Raw genomic sequence first — 22,097 nt, 5'->3', positions numbered from 1 at the left:
TGTGGCCTCTTGCACACTGCAAATTACAAATCCGATTTACGATTCCGATTTGCGTTTCAGATTTTCCCTGGATGCTATCAACACAAGAAGAAAAACACGGAAAAAATGCAGCAAATCAGAATTGCATGTAAAATCGCATCAAAATCGGAATTGCATGTAGTGTGCAAGATGCCGTATATGACAGAATGTTTCATCTGGTGTGAAATGCACAAAGATCTCTGAAATCAATTTAGCAAAATGCATTCTGTAGGTGCTTTATACGCAGCATGGTAGGTGAAATGTAGGTGATGGCTATGACTTAAAGAGAACCAGAGATGAGATAAAGTAAAGCTGTTATACATACCTGGGGCTTGCTCCAGCCCCATACGCACGGTTCGCTCCCACGCCGCCGCCGCCGTTCCCCGCTGCCTGTATACGCCGGTACGGGGTCCCGTAGTTTCGGCCAGTCGGCCAGCCGGCGTCAGCACGCTGCCAATTGTTTGCATCACAGGGGCTCCCTCCATACCCTTACGTGTGCGGCTCCATACGGCACAGCCGCATGCGTAAGGGTATGGAGGGAGCCCCTGTGCATGCGGACAATTGGCTGCGTCCGCCGGAAGTGACGGGACCCGGTAATGGCGATAGAGGAAGCGGAAGATGACGGCGTGGGAGCGATCCAGGCTTATGGGGCTGTAAAAAGCCCCAGGTATGTATAAAACCTTTTCCTATTTTAGGTATTCATTCGTCTCTGGTTCACTTTAATGAGCAATAATAACCACAAGAAGACATTTCTACATATCTCTTAGATGGTATATCCTATCAAAGTGGGTATACAGTAGTTTATGGTGGTAGAACAACATAGGCGTGTGTGCCCAATTGCCAAACTTGTTATCACTATGAATCTGGCCCATTCTTGCTGAGCAGAGTTATGGTAGTTGAGAAAAAGGATTTACAAAGATTTTTCATTTAAACAATCGTAAATTATATCTTATTGACATTAGTATGATATTTCAATGTATTTTAGCACTTAAAAGGAGTGTTAAGTGAAAAGGAGTGTTAGGTGAAAAGGATGGTCTTCTTCCAGCCATCTAAAGTCCTTCTCGTCCCTCGCCGTCATTCCATGCTCCTCTGTTCCTCAATTGCCCCTTTCTGTAAACTGTCTGACTCAGCCAGTCACCGGCTACTGTGCATGTGTTGTGCCATCTGCAAGCCTCTGCGACCGTGATCCCATCACTGGGAACGTTCTGCCCATGTCCAGTAGCAATTTTTACTTACTGCGCAAGTGTAGAACCGTAGGTGAGTGGCACGAGGCCAGAGCAGCATGAAATGATGGTGAGGGACTAGGAGGACTTCAGAGAGCTGGAGAAGCCCCAGGTAATTAACTAGACACATTACTTTATACTTAAAATTTCCTTTAAAGAACACCTGACCTTAGAGTATTATGGAGGCTGACATATTTACTTCCTTTAAACAATGTAAATGGCCTGCTGAAACTACCGTATATAAATATCTCCTTCTAGCTGCTTTATGTGCAATTGCTTTGAAATGGAAGGCAGCTGATCTATCTGTATCTATCATTACTGACCAAATGAAGATGATTCTATTCTCTGACTGACTTTATTATGCCTCTATTGATAATCTTAATAAATGTAACTCTATTTGGGAAGCTTGGGCTACATATTGTGATCAGTTAGATGTAAGAACAATATCACCAGGTACCCTGGTTTCTGTTTGAAATTGGTATAATTTCTTTGTCAAATTTGCTTACTATGGCTTACCATGTTTGTTACTCTAAACAATGTCTGACATTGCAACATACTCTGCTATGTCATTCTCCTTTATAGATTTACTTGTAATACCTGTGACATATGCCAGTTTTTGTACCTTTTTTTTTTACTCTTGTTGAAAAAAGATTTTGAAAAAAAAAATAGCCTGCTGATTCTCTGCCTCCAATACTTTTAATCATACAGTGGCTTGCAAAAGTATTCGGCCCCCTTGAAGTTTTCCACATTTTGTCACATTACTGCCACAAACATGAATCAATTTTATTGGAATTACACGTGAAAGACCAACACAAAGTGGTGTACATGTGAGAAGTGGAACGAAAATCATACATAATCCCAAACATTTTTTACAAATAAATAACTGCAAAGTTGGGTGTGCGTAATTATTCAGCCCCCTGAGTCAATACTTTGTAGAACCACCTTTTGCTGCAATTACAGCTGCCAGTCTTTTAGGGTATGTCTCTACCAGCTTTGCACATCTAGAGACTGAAATCCTTGCCCATTCTTCATTGCAAAACAGTTCTAGCTCAGTCAGATTAGATGGACAGCGTTTGTGAACAACAGTTTTCTGATCTTGCCACAGATTCTCGATTGGATTTAGATCTGGACTTTTACTGGGCCATTCTAACACATGGATATGTTTTGTTTTAAACCATTCCATTGTTGTTGTTTTTTTTTTTTTGTTTTTTTTAAAAGCTTAGAAGCGCTCAAAGGCTGAAATTAGGAAAAAGTCACTTCACAAAGTCACCATCCAGTAGTTTGAACTATGTCCCGCTGAATGTCCCCGGACTCTGGAGGGTTTCTTCAATCAACAGCCAACATGTCATAAAAAAGAAAACAGAAAGGGGGACATAGCGTAATCCAATTTACACACGCGTTGCCCATCAGCACTCAGATGTGAACACACCACTGTGCCTGGACACACTCCCCCCTGAGTGCCCGCACTCACCCAATCAGCCTCCAACAAATCCGGAGGTAAGGATATACAGCATGAGCGGGAGACAGGGCAGGGATCAGACCAACAGGACCAGATTCTAGGACTCAAAACAGCGCCAGATAGTGTAAAATCATTTAATAGAGTATGGATAAAAAAGTATCAAACTCACAAGCGTAGGAGGTAAACAGGCATGTAACACATATGCGGATGCAGTCCCGGGTAGCCGCTCACACACACGCTGCCTCAGACCTTCCCTTCTTGCGACTTCCTGATTGTGCCGGTCATGTGACGTAGCTCCGCCCAGTGCTCCGTGTTCAAGGCTTTGGAAATCTTTTTGTAGCCTAAGCCTGCTTTACATTTCTCACTAACTTTATCCCTGACCTGTCTGGTGTGTTCTTTGGACTTCATGGTGTTGTTGCTCCAAATATTCTCTTAGACAACCTCTGAGGCCATCACAGAGCAGCTGTATTTGTACTGACATTAGATTACACACAGGTGCACTCTATTAAGTCATTAGCACTCATCAGGCAATGTCTATAGGCAACTGACTGCACTCAGACCAAAGGGAGCTGAATAATAACGCACACCCCACTTTGCAGTTTTTTATTTGTAAAAAATGTTTGGAATCATGTATGGTTTTCGTTCCACTTCTCACGTGTACACCACTTTGTATTGGTCTTTCACGTGGAATTCCAATAACACTGATTCATGTTTGTGGCAGTAATGTAACAAAATGTGGAAAACTTCAAGGGGGCCGAATACTTTTGCAAGCCACTGTAGACCCTGAACAAGCATGCAGATCAGATGTCTGACTGAAATCTGACTGGATTTGCCACATGCTTGTTACAGATGTTTGATTCAGACACTACTGCAGCCAAAGAGATCAGCAGGATGCCAGGCTAACTGGTATTGTTTAAAAGGAAATAAATATGGCAGCCTCCATATCCCTCTCACTCTCAATTCAGATGTACATTAATATTGATCAAAAGACACGATTTTCGCTTCAATTAACAATCATTTTATCTAATCAAATATTTCAGTTTTGAAATACTGATTTGCGAGATTCTTTTTCAACCGATTAAAAGTTAATCGAAAATCTTGCAAATTTACCAATGTCGATTTTGCTCATCCTTAGGACAGTAATGAAACAATTTTGGTGAAACACAGGTAAACACAGAATATCTAGCTGGCACAAGGTTAAAGAGAAACCGTAATCAAGAACTGAACGTCATCCCAATCAGTAGGTAATAGCCCCTTTCCCATCTATTCCTATTCTCAAACAGATCATTAGGGGGCTCTGTATGGCTGATATTGTGGTGAAACCCCTCCCACAGTGTGATGTCAGTGTCTCACAGCTCTGAGGTCCTGACATCACACTGTGGGAGCTTTGTTACATTGTGCGAAATAACAGCTGTTTCCAATTCCAAAAAAAAGCAAGCAGCATCTCCTTACACTGACATCACCTGCCAGCAGTAAAAATGTCACCATGTGATAAATGTCTGAATGTAAACCAATGAGAGGAAAGATTTTACAATGAGCAAACACTGACTAAATCATTTATACATAATTATTGTAAAAATGAAGCTTTTTTTTATTGCATTATTTTTACTGAAGTTCCTCTTTAATTCCCTAAGCAAGCTAATTTTTCTCTTGGATATATCACAATGGTACATGCTAAGCTGGCTTCAGCATGTAGCATTGTAGTGTGTTGTGTTGGTGGTATAATGGTTAGGATAGCAGCCTACTGAGCACTAGACCTGGGTTTGAATCCTACAAGTCCCTAAGCAAGCTCATTTTTCTCTTGGATATATCATAATGGTACATGCTAGGCTGGCTTCAGCATGTAGTGTTGGTGGTGGTATAGTGGTGAAGAGAGCTACCTCCCGAGCACTAGACCTGGGTTAAATTCCCGGCCAAGGTATGTAAGGTGGCTTTTGAAATCCTACAATTCCCTGGATAGACGAGACCCTCCTCCCTCCGGGAGGAAGGAAGGTCTATCGAGTAGGAATTCTTCTTATTAGGCAGAAATCAGTTCAGTGAGGGAAAAAATTTGAATTCCCTAAAATTCCACGGAATTTTATATTTTTCCGTGGAAATTCTGCCTTAGTGCTATAGCAATTCCGTTCCGTCGCATCGGAACCGGAATCACCAAATTCCGGCCGGAATCGCGAGAATCTAGCGACCATCCCTAGCAGGGAGTATGTGGCTGTGCAGCGGACATAGTGGTGACACCTCCATTGCTTGCAGGCAGGTCTGCTGCCACCTCCTCTCCTACTGCTAAATCCTCTTTGATGTTGTCCTCCTCCTTGGCTGAGTGGCAGTTCAACTCTACTGGTGCTGCGATCTCCTCTCCAGCTACACAGCCCTGGCTCCCCAGGGTCTATGCTGCATGCCAGGTACGACGGTGTCACGCCATCTTAGACAAGTCTTGCCTCAAAGCAGAGAGTCACACTGGAGCAGCTCTCCTGGCTGCTCTTAACAAACAGGTGGATCAGTGGCTGACCCCGCACCAACTGGAGATCGGTAATGTGGTGTGTGACAACGGCAGCAATCTCATTTCGGCTTTGAATTTGGGAAAGTTGACACATGTACCCTGCATGGCACATGTGCTGAATCTCATAATTCAGAGATTTGTGTCTAAGTACCCAGGCTTACAGGACATCCTGAAGCAGTCCAGGAAGGTGTGTGGACATTTCAGGCGGTCTTACACGGCCATGGCACGCTTTGCCGATATTCAGCAACGAAACAAATTGCCGGTGAGACGCTTGATTTGCGATTGCCCGACTCACTGCAATTCAATGCTCCTGATGTTCAACCACCTGCTACAACAGGAGAAATATGTCAAACAGTATCTCTACAACTACAGTCAAAGGACATGCTCTGGGGAGATGGGATGTTCTGGCCGAAGTACTGGACACTCATGCGAATAGCCTGCAGGCTCATGCGGCCGTTTGAGGAGGTGACAAACCTGGTGAGTCGCAGTGAAGGCGCCATCAGCAACTTGATCCCATATGCTTTCTTCCTAGAGCGTGCCGTGCGTAGAGTGGTGGATCAAGCTGTGGAGGAGCGTGAACAGGAACAGGAGGAAGAGATGTGGGATCAATTCTCAGCAGAAGCAGATGATTCCTCAACACCTGCGGCAGCACAGAGGGGGGAGGAGGAGGAGGAGGAAGAGTCGTGTGGGGAAGAGAAGTCAGATGATGAGGAAGGTGGTTTTTTTTGGAGGAGGTGGCGGAAGAACAACCGCAGCAGGTGTTGCAGGGGGCTTGTGCTGCTCAACTTTCCCGTGGTATTGTTCGTGGCTGGGGGGAGGAGGAGAGCTTAGCTGACATCACTGAGGAAGAGCAAGAGAAGATGGATAGTACGTCTGCATCCAATTTTGTGCAGATGGCGTCTTTCATGCTTTCTAGCCTGTTGAGGGACCCCCGTATAAAAAAAACTCAAGGGGAATGAGCTGTACTGGGTGGCCACGCTACTAGACCCTCGGTATAGGCACAAAGTGGCAGAAATGTTTCCAAATCACCTGAAGGCAGAAAGGATGCAGCACTTGCAGAACAAGCTGGCAACTATGCTTTACAGTGCGTTTAAGGGTGATGTCACAGCACAATGGAATAAAGGTGCCACGGCCAGTAATCCTCCTCCTCCCATGTCCACGCAGGCAAGGACAGGAGCGATCTCATGGTGATGTCGGACATACAGACATTCTTTAGTCCAACGTCTCGCCTTAGCCCTTCCGGATCCACCCTCCATCAATGATTAAACTGGCAGGTAGCCAACTACCTGGCCTTAAGTGTGGATGTAGACACTGTGAGCAGCGATGAACCCTTGGACTACTGGGTGCGCAGGCTTGACCTGTGGCCAGAGCTGTCACAATTTGCCATCCAACTTCTGTCTTGCCCTGCCTCAAGTGTCCTGTCAGAAAGGACCTTCAGCGCAGCTAGAGGCATTGTCACTGAGAAGAGAAGTCGCCTAGGTCACAAAAGTGTTCAGTACCTCACCGTTATCAAACTGAATGAGGTATGGATCCCGGGTGGCTACTGCCCGCCCAAAGACTAAGTCAGTCCCCACACACAGCATATCTGCCTGCATGCCATGTGACTGCCTGCCCCATGACTAAGTCACTCCCCACACAGCATCTCTGCCTGCAGGCCACTTGGCTGCCTTCTCCGCCACCACCAACAGGGTCCAAGACTCCAGGCGGATTCCTAAATTTTTAAGGCCGCTGCTAGCAGCGGCCACTATAATAATTGTTCTGATGCGTGTACATGCCTGCCTAATTTTTCTGGCTGCACTGCATCTGCAACAACAAAACAAAAGGCATGTACATGTGTCAATTCCCCTTCGTGATCATTACCTTGCTGCGGTGAAGGGGCTTGCATATCACAATGAAGCAATGACCGACGGCTATATGAGTGTCTCGGGGGGGGGGGGACGTTTGGCGTCTATCCCACTCATCCATGCAAAAACTCAGATGTTAGACCCCTTGAAACATCTTTTCCATCACTTTTGTGGCCAGCATAAATGTTTCTAATTTTCCAAGTTCGCCTCCCCATTGAAGTCTATTGCGGTTCGCGGAAGTTCAGGCAAACCAAACTTTTTGTGGAGGTTCGCATTTGAGGTTCGCGAATCGAAAATCGGAGGTTCGAGCCATCTCTACATAGGAACAGTTTCCCTTTCACATTCATCTACCACACCGTTCAAGCTTTGAAATAAATGTCCATCTGTTTTGGCAATGAGATAAATTCCAACTTTCAATTTCAGAATAAAATAAGTAGCAGGATAGGAGTTTTAAATTTTATTGACCAAGTTGTACTAACACAGAGGAAAGCAAACTCTAATATGATTTCTCCTTTACAGAATGTCCTATAATCATGCTCAACTGAAAGGCCGCGACCTATTAACACTTAAAAACTACAATGCTGAAGAAATTAAGTATCTCCTCTGGGTTGCAGCTGATCTGAAACACAGAATAAAAGAAAAGAAAGAGGTAAGAAGTGATATAGACAGCGGATAGGGTACTTAAAAAAGCATTTCAAATGTATTTTTTTTTCATTTTTTGTAGCCTAGGATCAAAAGTATTTATTCACAAATCACTCATGGTCTATGTTATGTTAATGGCTACTGCAAGTAGCACAGTTTTTCAATCTAGTATACATTTTTCAGTGCTTTTGAGCCAGTAACTTAAAAATCGGTGCATTGTGAGTTTTAAAGATATCCACTGACAGGTACAAGGAGACCTGCAGGTTTTCCAGCAGAGGTTGTTACGTACAAAAAGCAACTTTGCCTACATTCTTTCTGTGCCACCTGTCACCCCATGCCTACATGGCTTGCAGCTGATTGGTGGTGGCAGAGAAGGGACACTTTTACAATATTAGACAATTAGTTTAAATGCTTTGGCAATGGCTGAATAGTGTATATTTTAATTAGGTACAGTATTTACAGGCACAGACACATTTGTTGGTACCTTCATAGCTGATTGAAAAACTGCTTTATGCTCCTTGATAAGATGAAAATAAACTGTCCCATGTACATCTGCATAACATTGCTATGTCACTGAGTAATACAAGTGTAAAAGCAGAATATTGCTTATTCTAACATATTGTAAAATGTCCTTTCACATATTTGTTAGTGCACTGCAATAGACCTTACCTTTATTAATTGTGCAGTGATTGAATTTTGTAGTGGTCATCTTCATTTCTAGTATCTGCCACTGCTGCAAGGAAAGTCTATTGCTATGATATTTGAAAAGAGGAGTACCAGAACAAGACTTTCTACAGAGACTGGTAAGACTTATTTCTTGCTTTCTTATGAACATAATAAGGACAACATGCAAACAGTGTACATACAGTATAATAATGGCAGTATTTGTATAGCGCCTTTCTCCTGTCGGACTCAAAGCGCTTGCGAGGCAGCCACTAGAGCGCACTCAGTAGGCAGTAGCAGTGTTAGGGAGTCTTGCCCAATGAACTCCTTACTGAATTACTGGCTTACTGAACAGGCAGAGCCGAGATTCGAACCCAGGTCTCCCATGTCAGAGGCAGAGCCCTTAACCAGTACACCATCCAGCCACTGCTAAGCAATCTAAAGTGTTACACATTTACATTGCTATACAATTCGAATCATCCAGTCTAGTGTTTCACACTGCACAGCATGGACAGTGACACCATTATTGTTATGAGTTTTCCAGAGCCAGAACAAGGTCTTTCAGCACCCAAGGCTGAGACACTGAAGTGCGCCCCTCCATCCCTCCCACCCCAGCCGTCACACACTGATTGCTATTAGACTAAGAGGCGCTCCAGGGCCCCCAACACCTTAAAAAAACTCTGTAACAAAAAAAGTTCCCCTGGGGGGTACTCACCTCGGGTGGGGAAAGCCTTGGGATCCTATCGAGGCTTCCCCCGTCCTCCTGTGTCCCACGGCTGTCTTGCTGTGCCCCTCTGAACAGCGGGGATGTAAATATTTACCTTCCCAGCTCCAGTGCAGGCGCAGTATTGGCTCTCTGCTCGGAGATAGGCGGAAATAGCTGATCGCTGTCGGCCCGCTCTACTGCGCAGGCATAATAGAGCGGTCCCGACAGAGATCGGCTATTTACGCCTATTTTTGAGCGGAGAGCTGCAACAGCGCCCCCGCTGGAGCCAGAAAAGGTAAATATTGCACAGCCTGACAAGCTGTGTGTTCCATGGGCTGCAGCGAGACTGCTGTGGGACACAGGAGGACGGGGGAAGCCTCATTAGGATCCAGAGGCTTCCCCCTACTGTGGTGAGTACCCCCCAGGGGAACTTTTTTTGTTACAGAGTCTCTTTAATCTCTAGTTAGTTGGTTTGCAGTCACTGCCATGTAACCCCTTTATTTATCTCTGCTTCAAACACAATAGGGGAATGATAGCTGAGTGAGTTGTGTGCTCTCTCCTACACTGTGCCCTGAGGCTAGAGCCTCTCACGCCTCTGCCTCAGCCTGGCTCTGGAGTCTCCTTCCCACTAGTCCTTCCTTTGGACAATAAGTGAGCTCATAACAGTGTTGATTCTGGGTCAGTTTACAGCCAACCATCTCAAATAATCATTACACAAAGTCTTGTAGTACAGGCCTTGTTTTACATAGTTTTGGTAAAGTCAGCAGATTTAAAGAGGAACTCCAGTGAAAATAATGTAATAAAAAAGTGCTTCATTTTTACAATAATTATGTATAAATGATTTAGTCAGTGTTTGCCAATTGCAAAATCTTTTAAATCCCTGATTCACATTCTGACATTTATCACATGGTGACATTTTTACTGTTGGCAGGTGATGTAGCTGCTGCACGCTTTTTTGGCAGTTGGAAACAGCTGTTAACAGCTATTTCCCACAATGCAACAAGGTTCACAGACAGGAAACTGTCAGAAGTACCATGGTACTCAGAGCTTCTTGTGGGAGGGGTTTCACCACAATATCAGACATACAGCGCCCCCTGATGGTCTGTTTGTGAAAAGGAATAGATTTCTCATGTAAAAGGGGGTATCAGCTACTGATTGGGATAAAGTTAAATTTTTGGTCGGAGTTTCTCTTTAATCACTTGATGCCCACAGTGCTACCCCCCCTCCCCCCTAAAGACCAGACTGTTTTTTGCAGCACTGGGCTGTGCAGGCTTTTCAGCCTCCTGCACAGCCCAGCAAAGGAGCCTTTTTTCGTCCCTAAGGGGACATGCCGCCGGAGGGGTTAGATCGCTGCGCCAGGTTGTTGTTGTTTTTTTTTTTTAGCCTCTATGAGGCTCTCTCTCCCTCCCTCCTCCTCCCTCCCCTTCCCTCCTCCCCTCCGTGCACTGGAATTGGAACGCCTCTTGAAGGCATCTTGTACAGCGCTGCCACGGACCGCAGCGCTGTACGCATGTAAACAAAGGGGATTTCTTTCCCCTTTCGTTTACAAGCAGTCTGCTAGCCGCGATCGGCCGCTAGCAGGATAATCACGGTGAACGGGCAGGGAATGATCGCGCATGCGCGCGGCCGTTCCCTGTGAAACTGCAGCCCCAGGACTTGATGCCAATTGGCGTTAGGCGGTCCTGGGGTGGTCCCATTGGCGTGAGGCGGTCTTTAAGTAATTAAATATCTACACAGCTGTAGGTTTTACAAAGCTGAAAATATCCTCATATACTGTACTCCGATATTTCTAAGGGAACATTTTAAATTGTGTGTGAAACCTGATACCCATGCTTTTCATAATAAATGTTTTTTTTTGCTTTCAAAGAAAAATACTATGTAAAAATACTCTTATATGCAAAGAACAGCACTGGATGTGTAACACTGAAGCACAGACTCCCCTTTGCTAATGATTTGTTCCAATGCAGCTACAACCTACACACAACCAATTACAGCTTTTTCCTCTGAGATTTAACATGAAAAGTAGAAAGATGCTTACACAGCATTATTTGTACATTGTCATTTTAGAACACATGGTTATTGATAGTGTTCCTTTAACAGTGCATGCAGAGCACATGAAGTTTATTGGCATGGAAAATACTTACTCTGTTACATAATGTGTGTAACTCGCGTTTTATATGCAGCATCTACTTGTTTAACATTGTGTTTCATATATTATGAAAATTATGCAAATGACGTAATAGGTTATGTAATTTGCATAAAGCCCGATACAATTAATTTGCATTGACTTGAAATTATTAACATCTCATTGAGCATCCCTACTGACCATTAATTTACAATTCAAAGCTTCAGTATTCATTTTTTATTTTCATATTTTGTTAAATGGAAGTAAATGTTCTTCATGTGTATTTGACCTTAGACCCCCAATGACAGACCAAATGCTCAGTGATAGACAACTCACCTGGTGACAGACCAGACCCACTGTGACAGATGAGACCCACAGTGACAGACCGGTTGTGGCAGATTAGTACTCCAGTGACAGACACCATGTGACAGTCAGGTCTCCTGTTAAGTTTCAGGTCCCAGTAATAGATTAGATCCTAGTGGGACATGTTGTGACAGTTCAGACCCAGAATTTGCCCATTCACAGCATCACATTGGCTCTGCGGTGTGCTGGGTTACATATTACCTATTACATAATATGAGTCTCAGTCATCCATCACTGATGGGGATTGGCTGATGCCAGATAAGTATGTTTAAAATAGCCCTAGCTAATACAGTACTATACACCTACTCTATATACATACCATGAACTTTGTATTAAATTTTAAAATACAGTACTTGGAAGACATATTAATAGACACATTAATCTTGGGGGAGCATTGAAACCCAGTCTTTAAGCACAACAGAGCTCACAAACAGCCTAAGACATTGGCCTTCTTCACTGAGACCGCTGTGTTTAGTTGAGTTCCAGATAACTGGAACTCTATCAGGTATCATGCACATTGCATCCATATTAGAACTTACTGGCAACAAGGCACCGTACATTTTAACAAGCAATTACAGCTGCATTCCCATCACAATAGGTTCATTATGAATTTAGCCTAAGCCTCCTTGTTTGATTTGTGACAATTAGATTAGGCTATGAACACTACTGACATGCCTTAGCTAAACACCCTAGAAGGACTTGTTTGAATGAGTGGACCAAAAATATGCCCATCAGGGTCAGATCATACAGTTTCTCCATAGATGAGCCAATCATCTCAGCCAGGTTCAGGTCTGACGTAGAACCTTTGCAGCTTCATAACTGGAGTCAGCCTCAACCATGGTCCCCCCCCCTAATTCAGCTTCAGCTAGTCTTTTCTCCCATCGCACAGCATTCCACACTCACAATCCAAACTTAAATTGCTAGGCTGGAGTCCAACAACTCTTGCTGAAACTTGTAAAATGTTGAGCAAGATCCCTGGAACTTTCCTGCTGTGCATGTTATGCCACTGCTTATAGAAAGTAACCCGAGAGTTCAGGCACAGCTGGAACGAAAGGGGCATAACTGGGCGGGCCCTGGGATGGACTGAACAGGCACAATTCGGCTCAGGTGTGAATTAAAGGTGGAGCGCCCGAAGGGGTACCTTCCCCCAGGCATTATAGGAAAAGAGCAGGAGAGCTGCTCTCTCTTTCTGCCCAAATAGGATACAGGAAACTCTCAGAGGGGACTTGTCTCCATTCTCGCAGGATCAAGGGCTGGTAAGTGTTTGTTTGTTATTTTTCTTACTACAGTAGAATCCCTTTGTGTTAAACTTCAAAGATCCTTCCCAATCGGCTACCATATCTGGAGTTGCTGTACCAAAATCAGCTATGCATTGTATATTCCTCCGGCCGCATGATCAGGTCCTGAGGATTGATTTCTCTATATGCTGGTGCTTTCCATAACGGAGTTTACTACAAGGAGATTCTACTGTACGTAGTCTATCATTTAGCTAGCTTTTTACCCTGTACCATGTCAGAACAAAGCCGCATGGTAGGTGAAGTAATCAGTTGCTTTACACAGAACCATGGTTAGCATTTGTTTGGGATACAGAAAAAGTTTTTAAGCAGAGTGTTGCTAATTACTGTCTAATGAACCTACTTCGCCTTACAATAACATTAAAGCAGTCATTAGCCAGAAATAGGGAAAGGCAGAAGCTTTCCAGTACAGAAGAGACACAGGGATGGAGTGGCTCACAGGGGTTTATAATATGCCAAGGTTCATAAATATAGGCTGAGGAGACAAGATAAAGCAAAGCCCAGCAAAGGCTAGTAAAGTAATAGCTTTCATATAGAACAGCCATCAATACAAATGGAAACAGTGTCCTAGGTAAGTAATTGGTTAGCTATTCTTTAGAATATGTAAGAAACCAGGACAACATCCTTTATTAACAAACAACCTAACTGCAGGATAGGTAAGTTTCATGTTATTCCTTTGCAGCATGAAGGCATACGCATATTTGATATTTACTCTGCGAATCGCGACGCTACGGAATATATGGCGAGTAATAAACCAAGAAGAATAGTTACTTACAGGAAGCTGCAGGTTCCAATCTGGCCTGCACATTCCTACTGAGCTAGCTTGTGGAGCAGGCCATGCACTGCACAGTCTGCCTTTCTTTGTACTTGTGATAGTAATTGTGATCCATACTTAAACCCAATTCAATTTACAATTGATCAAATGTTATGGACTGCTGAAGTGTGTAATTGAAAAATATTGGTACAGTGTATGGCTACCTTATCTGTAGTACAGGAAAGATTACATACAAAGGTTTAGGCCTCATGCATACTGAACGCTGTAAAAAATTGATGCGTTTTATCTAATGGCCTGCATATCACCATTGTCCTTGCTCCAGCCAGAAGAGCAGTTCAGCATCAGAAATCCTTTGTTAGCACAGGGTGGGGTCTTAGTGCAGCCCCACCCCCTTTTTTGAGAAGAGCAGTTTCTGCATCAGAAGTCCTTTGTTAGTTAGTGTGGTGACCCCCCCTCCCCCCCCCCCCCCCTTCTGGTGAGGGCTTAGTACAAAAGTATGATATAAGTAGCATTCCTCCAGTTGTACAGCCTGTAATAGTGAAGGGGGATAGCTTATAAGCAGGTTTTTCAATACTCTGCAAGTTTTCATATTTACCCACCCTGGTAGTATTTCACATTTGGTCAACTCCTACACAACTGTTTCAAGTAATTGGTCTACAATGGTGATATCACAATAGAAGAGCAGATCAGAGATCAATGCTGTTTAGGTGGGACTCAGTGAAGAGAATTAGCACATCCCTTTGATCAAAGCCAAACAAACTCATGGCAGACTATATTGTCCTGGAGCAATGACCACTTCTATAGCTGGAAGAGTAATAAAGTCTGTCACCCCAGAGCACAAAGCTGACTAGATTCCAGCCTGACCCTGAAGCAGGCTGCCAAATAAATCTGACTAGGATAATTTAACTCAGTGGGGGGAAATAGCTGACAGATATTATGATACTTGGGAGTGAGAGTACCTTTGATAAGTAGTAGCTTGTATTAAAATTCAGCCAAAGACATAAAACTGCTGCTTTAAGTTTCTCCACAGCAGTGATATAAGCTATCTGCATAGAGCCTGTATGCAGAGGAGTAGTCCTGCCAAAGGGAGCTGTGCAGGAATGAGAGGAGCTGTTAATTAAACTTGCTATTGCTATTGTTTTACCATAAGTGCTAGGATATAGTAGGCTGGAGGACAACTACCAGACCTCAATAAGGAATGATACATGTATGTAATGTATGTGTATGCATGTTCCAGGGTGCATATGCACGTGTAGGTGAGTGCAGGCATGTATATATGTACATGTGTGGGGTGTGGATGTAGGTATTTATTTATTTATACATCACTGTGGTATGTATGCTTAACTGTATACACACGGTTGCGTTGTGTAGACGTATGTGTATGGAGGTATGTATGTAATGCATGTACATATAATACGTATTTGTATGCGTATATGTATGTATGTAGGTATTGGTATATGTGTATGTACATGTGTGTGTGTGTATATAGTATGGTATGTGTGTATATGTATATATATATAGATATATATATATGTATGTATATGTGTATATGTGTGTATATACATATGTGTACACATACAGTATATGTTTGTGTGTATGTGTATGTGTGTAGAGATATATATATTGTGTGTATATTGCACTGTGCATGCCCTACTTCCGTACTCGATGGTATTGTAGGGTACCTTATATGTTCTGTACAAAGTGTAATTTCTATACCTTCATGTTACAGCCCTTGTAAGGCGGGGGGTTTCAGTCATTCCGCAGCATGCACGTAAACTTACACTTAGGAGGAGCAGAATTACCCCTAAGGATACTGCATCATATGCTACATCCATTATAACCACTGGATATTGCATGGTATAAATTATATAGGATTGGCAACAAATGCAATGAGCATCGCATCATAGAATATATGTCTTATATACACTCCTTACTACATAAGATATTGCTACATTACCAATATACCCAGATTATATGTTAAATATAGTATAAACATTAATCGCTGATTATGGATGTTGGTTATAATAAGATATAATAATAATTTAATGCACGCATGTATAGTGGGGTAGGTATATACTCACACACACACATATGGTGTATGTGTGGGGGTAGGTAGGTAGGTATTTACTTGTTACTTGCTTGTTTGTTGGGTTGGTGAAGCACCAGCAGATTGCGCAGTGCCGAGGTATGCGTAAGGGTATACGTATGTGGGTATTTGGGTAGACATATGCGTGTGGATGTACATGTGTTTGGGTAGAGATATATATATATGGAATTTAGTTAAAGGTACAGGGGCTTTTGTGGGTGTATGTCCTCATATGTAGGTTTATACGTGTATGTACTGTGGGTGTGTATGCATACGGGTGTAAAGTTTACCTTCGTGGTACGGTCCTAGTAAGGCACCCTCCAGCTTGCAGTTAAACCTACACTTAAAATGAGCAAAATTATCCATAAGAGGACTGCATCACATGACACATCTAGTATAACTGCTGGTCATTGCAGGGTATAGATTATATTGGATTGCCAAAAAAAAAAAAAAGAAAAAAAAAAAAAAATGCAATGAGGATTGCATCATAGAATATATGTCTTATATACACTCATTACTAAATTATAAATTTGGTAAATTATATACCCAGGGTATACAGTAAATACAGTATAAACATTAATCACTGATTTGGGATCTTCATAAGCCCCCCTCCCCCTGTATTTTGCCCCACCCCTTTTTTTTCCCCCTCCCATATTGATCAGTGACCTTCCCTCAGAAAATATTTCAGAAACTAAGGCAACGGAGCCATGATGGCCCATCTTATTTAGAATTTTCAATATTAAAAACAAAACCGGGCATTGGGCTCACGGTAATGTCTCAGTGCAGTATAAATGTGTTACATGCTACAAAATGACCATTGCATCAATGGGCACAATTACAACAACCTCTCTATGTAAAGGGGATATTACTTTACGCATATGAAGTATTTACCGACTCAGGGTCATTTAAACGTTACACGAAGGGCCGATATAGTTGGTTATATGCATCAAACCATGTAGCGGTAAGAAAAACCAAACTTACGTCCATCCACACCTGGCAGAGCGGTAGCTGCTGAAAAATGTGGGGTTGGGGCCGCGTCGCGTCACAAATTCGGTTGCCGCACTATGTCCGCCCACACCTGGCAGAGCACTAGCTGCAAGTGGAGGGCTAGGGCCGAGGCACATCGCAAGTTTGTCGACGTTCTATACGCAGCTGAACCTGGCGGACCACTAGCCACAGGAAAGGGCGTTGGGAGGGAGACTCCGATGCCCATTGGACAGTCCTACTCCCATGCTTGGCGGAACAGTAGCCGCAAGTAAAGGTGTACAAAGAAGGGAATAATGCCATTTAGCCGAAAGGGCAGGGCGACAACAGCCCCAAACACCTGGCAGAGCACTAGCTGCAGGTATGTGTGCATATGTATATACATATATATAAAAATAAATAAAAAAAAAAACAAAAAAAAAAAACGTAGTGGTAGCGTTAATACATGCTCGTTTGGGGTAGATATAGTCTCTTTACCTTCTAGGTAAGTAACATACACCCGTGGCTTTGTCCCCGTCTCGGATCATGGGATGGGGTCAGTGGCCGGGGCAGGTAAGAGGGGACTTGGAGGTACACTGGTTTAGGTTCCCAGGGGCAAAGGTGGAAGGGCTAGGCCAAAAATCTGACATATCTAGCCAGGGTTAGGGAGTAGCCAGATATAGTCATAAGACACATAGGGGGAAACAAAGTAGGGACGAAGCCAATGCATCTCCTGATGCTGGATACAAAAGAACTTTTTAGACAAGTTAGTCAGGAGCTCCCGCGGGCAACCATTATATGATCCGTAATGATCCCGAGATCTAACTGGCGCCCACCTCCCCCGGAAAGAATCTTAAACCGTTCCAGGCGAAGAATCAACAGAGCTATTTTGAAATGTATAGCACAAAAGGGGGGCATAGCCGTCCGTCACAAATTGCTAGAGAGTCAGGAGGGGCATTTTCAAAACGATAGGGTTCACCTGAGCGTTCTGGGTAATGAGATTTTTCTGTCTGGGTTAGGAGAAGCCCTAGAAGCCGCGCTCTGTTTGAGGGCGGGCATTCGTCCTTGAAGCGGCAAGCCCGAATGCCATGGCGGGTCCGTGACAATGCCGGCCTGGACGACATCGAAACCAGAAGTACACACCGCGCTTGGCGAACGGAGTAAGGCATTTATGCTAAGAGTGCATAGTGCTGGTTATGATATATGGGTGCCATGGAGGCACAATGGTTTCTGGGTCATTAAACTAGGTGGCTCTAGGGTGGGTCATCGACTGGTTAATGGCACCATGGGCGTCACTGGCAAGGTTCAGTGGCGCAAAGTTTAATGGGTGTCACTGGCGCGGGTCAGTGGCACAAGGTTTTAGCGCAAGCCGGTGGTTGGTACTGTGACATTCACAAAGAGGAAAGGCATTGTCACGGGACCTGTCAGAGCGCGGTTTACGCAAGTTATTCTTATTATTATTGCTTAATGCATGATTGATTTAATTGTTTTTCTAGATTGTATTATCTTAAATCTGTATTAAAGCTGTGGCCTTTAAACTCCAATTGGGTGTCACGGCTTTTATTTCAGGTAAATGGTAGGTCCGACCTCTATGGGCCCTGCCCGGTCAAGTAACCCGAGAGTTCAGGCACAGCTGGAACGAAAGGGGCATGACTGGGCGGGCCCTGGGATGGACTGAACAGGCACAATTCGGCTCAGGTGTGAATTAAAGGTGGAGCGCCCGAAGGGGTACCTTCCCCCAGGCATTATAGGAAAAGAGCAGGAGAGCTGCTCTCTCTTTCTGCCCAAATAGGATACAGGAAACTCTCCCACCCACCCTCCCTGTGCACCGCTTGTCAGAATCCCGCAAGTGGCCACATGGGTGTTGGGAACATACCCTAACTATGCTACCCTTGTTGTATCCTAACAGATTCGTCACAGCAAGAGGCGGGTCCGTGACAATGCCGGCCTGGACGACATCGAAACCAGAAGTACACACCGCGCTTGGCGAACGGAGTAAGGCATTTATGCTAAGAGTGCATAGTGCTGGTTATGATATATGGGTGCCATGGAGGCACAATGGTTTCTGGGTCATTAAACTAGGTGGCTCTAGGGTGGGTCATCGACTGGTTAATGGCACCATAGGTGTCACTGGCAAGGTTCAGTGGCGCAAAGTTTAATGGGTGTCACTGGCGCGGGTCAGTGGCACAAGGTTTTAGCGCAAGCCGGTGGTTGGTACTGTGACATTCACAAAGAGGAAAGGCATTGTCACGGGACCTGTCAGAGCGCGGTTTACGCAAGTTATTCTTATTATTATTGCTTAATGCATGATTGATTTAATTGTTTTTCTAGATTGTATTATCTTAAATCTGTATTAAAGCTGTGGCCTTTAAACTCCAATTGGGTGTCACGGCTTTTATTTCAGGTAAATGGTAGGTCCGACCTCTATGGGCCCTGCCCGGTCATGGTTTTGCCTGTCTCAATGGTTCTTCTTAGGATTTGACTTTGCTGCTGTTGCCTTATCCATACAGCCACATGGGTGACAGGAAAGTCCATCTCCTCACCTCATATGTGACCAGTGTTGCCAACGTATCCCTTTAATTACTGACACATCTAAGTTATACAGGTTCTGGGGCTACTTACTCATAATCAGTATCTTAACTGCATCCACCTAAGCACGAAACCTGTATAATTCATATGTGTCAGTAATTAAAGGGATGAGTTTGAAACACAGTATGTGACAATGGAATATGATAGATCAATTTTGGTTGACATTATTTTCTACTTCATTCTTCATCTTTCCCCCCTAGTGTTTCCACCCCTCCCTTTAGATTGTAAGCCTCTGGCAGGGTCCTCCACTCCCTAGTGTAATCTACAGGATCATGTACTCCTGTCCTATGACAGCCTGTACTTGTATTACTGGGCCTACCTAACCAGCCCATATTGCATGATCATGTATTTTGTACAATTTGTATGCATAACTTTGTTCTATGTGTATAACCCTATGTATGTCATCCTTGTATCATTGTATATATTTATTGTCCAGCGCTGCGTAATATGTTGGCGCTTTATAAATACAATAAATAATAATAATAATAATAATCTTCATCTGAATAAGGAGAAAAATAATGCCTGAAGAAAATTCCAAATTTAAAGCTACAATATTCATTATCATGTTCATTGCATGACTTAATAAAACCTTCATAGTGACTGAATCCCTGGCTGTTGCTGCTTTTCGAAATAGTCGAAATGAAAAAGTATCTACACAGATATTTTTCTGTTAAAGTTGGGCTCTTTGGGAAATAATATAAGAGTGACATCTAATTCATTTGTAGCAATTAAGCAACAAGTGGTGAAAAGGGTTTGGTCCACAACCCAGACCATAGATGATTGGATAATGATCTCACCACTTCTCTTTTAAATCACTTATAACCGCAAGATCCCTTTCCACAGAAATACAATTACCTCTACTATTAGATGTGCTTTCTGTGGCATTTCTCACTACTGGAAGCTGAACATAAAGAAAGTTTATCGATTTGAAATTCATATTGGATTACTTAAAACACAAAACCTTAGTTGATACAAGGGCTCTAAAGCACTGAAGTTTTCTTATGACTCATCTTTTTCACCCTATTTATGTAGCCTCCTTTCAAGATCAAAGCAAGTAGAAAATTAGTAGAACTAAAGCAAAACAAAAAAAGTAATTTTATATTTTATTTACTAGAAAATAAATAGAACTAATGCAAAAAGGTAATTTCAAATTTTATTTAATTTCCTTTGAACATATTTTGTTTGTTAACCTCTAAAAAAAGTGTTAAATAAGTTATTAGGCGACATAGTTTGCATCAGCATCTGGATGGAGTGTATACATTCTCCTTACTGTTTGCATGGGTTTCCTCTCAAAACATAAGTTCATTAGTTCCTACTAAACTGTATCTAAAGGTGGCCACTAACGGTCCAATTTCTAGCAAAAAATTGTTTCAGCAATCAGAAATTCTGATTGAATTGGTTGTAAATAATCTCAAGGTGGCCACTAACGGTCCAATTTCTAGCAAAAAATCATTTGAGCGACCAGAAATTCTGATCGGAAGAAAAATCGTTCATTACACCATCAACGAACCAATCTTTGCTTCCTATCTATCACAACCAAAATGAAAAAAAAAAAATACGGTGTGTGTGAGAGGAGTATGGTGAGTTCATAAAAGATTTTATTTTTTGTCACAAGTTAGCGGAAATAGATTTTTACAGTTTTTTTTCACAAAGTGTCATTTTCCGCTAACTTGTGACAAAAAATAAAATCTTCTATGAACTCCCTATACTCCTAACGGAATACCTTGGGGTGTCTTCTTTCTAAAATGGGGTAATTTTTGGGGTTCCTATACTTCCCTGGCATTTTAGGGGCCCTAAACCGTGAGGAGTAGTCTTGAAATCAAATGTCTCAAAATGACCTGTAAAATCCTAAAGGTACTCATTGGACGTTGGGCCCTTTAGAGCATCTAGGCTGCAAAAAAGTGTTACACATGTGGTATCGCCGTACTCAGGAGTAGTATAATGTGTTTTGGGGTGTATTTTTACATATACCCATGCTGGGTGGGAAAAATCTCTCTGTAAATTACAATTTTTTGATTTTTTTACACACAATTGTCCATTTACAGAGATGTTTCTCCCTCCCAGCATGGGTATGTGTAAAAATACACCCTAAAACACATTATACTACTTCTCCTGAGTACGGCAATACCACATGTGTGACACTTTTTTGAAGCCTAGGTGCGCTAAGGGGCCCAAAGTCCAATGAGTACCTTTAGAATTTCACAGGTCATTTTGAGGCATTTGGTTTCTAGACTACTCCTCACATTTTAGGGCCCTTAAAATGCCAGGGCAGTATAGGAACCCCACAATTAACCCCATTTTAGAAAGAAGACACCCCAAGGTATTCCATTAGGAATATGGTGAGTTCATAGAAGATTTTATTTTTTGTCACAAGTTAGCGGAAATTGATTTTTATTGTTTTTTTTTTCACAAAGTGTCATTTTCCACTAACTTGTGACAAAAAATAAAATCTTCTATGAACCCACCATACAACTAACTTTCTAAAATGAGGTAACTTGTGCGGTTCCTATACTGCCCTGGCATTTTAGGGGCCCTAAACCGCGAGGAGTAGTCTGGAAACCAAATGCCTCAAAATGACCTGTGAATAGGACGTTGGGCCCCTTGGCGCACCTAGGCTGCAAAAAAGTGTCACACATGTGGTATCGCCGTACTCAGGAGAAGTAGTATAATGTGTTTTGTGGTGTATTTTTTACACATACCCATGCTAGGTGGGAGAAATATCTCTGTAAATGGACAATTGTGTGTAAAAAAAATAAAAAAATTGTCATTTAGGTAGCAGTGACAGGTGGTGACAAAGTGTGATTGATGGGTGATTGATGGGTGTTCAGTGGGTGATTAGAGGGAAGAACAGA

General features: G+C 42.9%; 1 protein-coding gene across 3 annotated transcripts in view; it reads left to right on the top strand.

The window, feature by feature from the left end:
- Positions 1 to 22,097, top strand: part of OTC (ornithine transcarbamylase) — a 134,278-nt gene that overhangs the window by 40,686 nt on the left and 71,495 nt on the right. For all 3 annotated transcript variants that reach the window (XM_068269876.1, XM_068269875.1, XM_068269874.1), the window contains exons 2-3: positions 7,558 to 7,687; positions 8,402 to 8,483. In XM_068269876.1, coding sequence (XP_068125977.1) covers positions 7,558 to 7,687; positions 8,402 to 8,483 — 212 coding nt within the window. The remainder of the gene's footprint in view (positions 1 to 7,557; positions 7,688 to 8,401; positions 8,484 to 22,097) is intronic.

Source organism: Hyperolius riggenbachi, chromosome 2 (assembly GCF_040937935.1).
Source record: "Hyperolius riggenbachi isolate aHypRig1 chromosome 2, aHypRig1.pri, whole genome shotgun sequence".
NCBI lineage: Eukaryota > Metazoa > Chordata > Amphibia > Anura > Hyperoliidae > Hyperolius > Hyperolius riggenbachi.
Note: the sequence above shows the minus strand (reverse complement) of the source record. Positions and strands in the feature narration are given on the sequence as shown.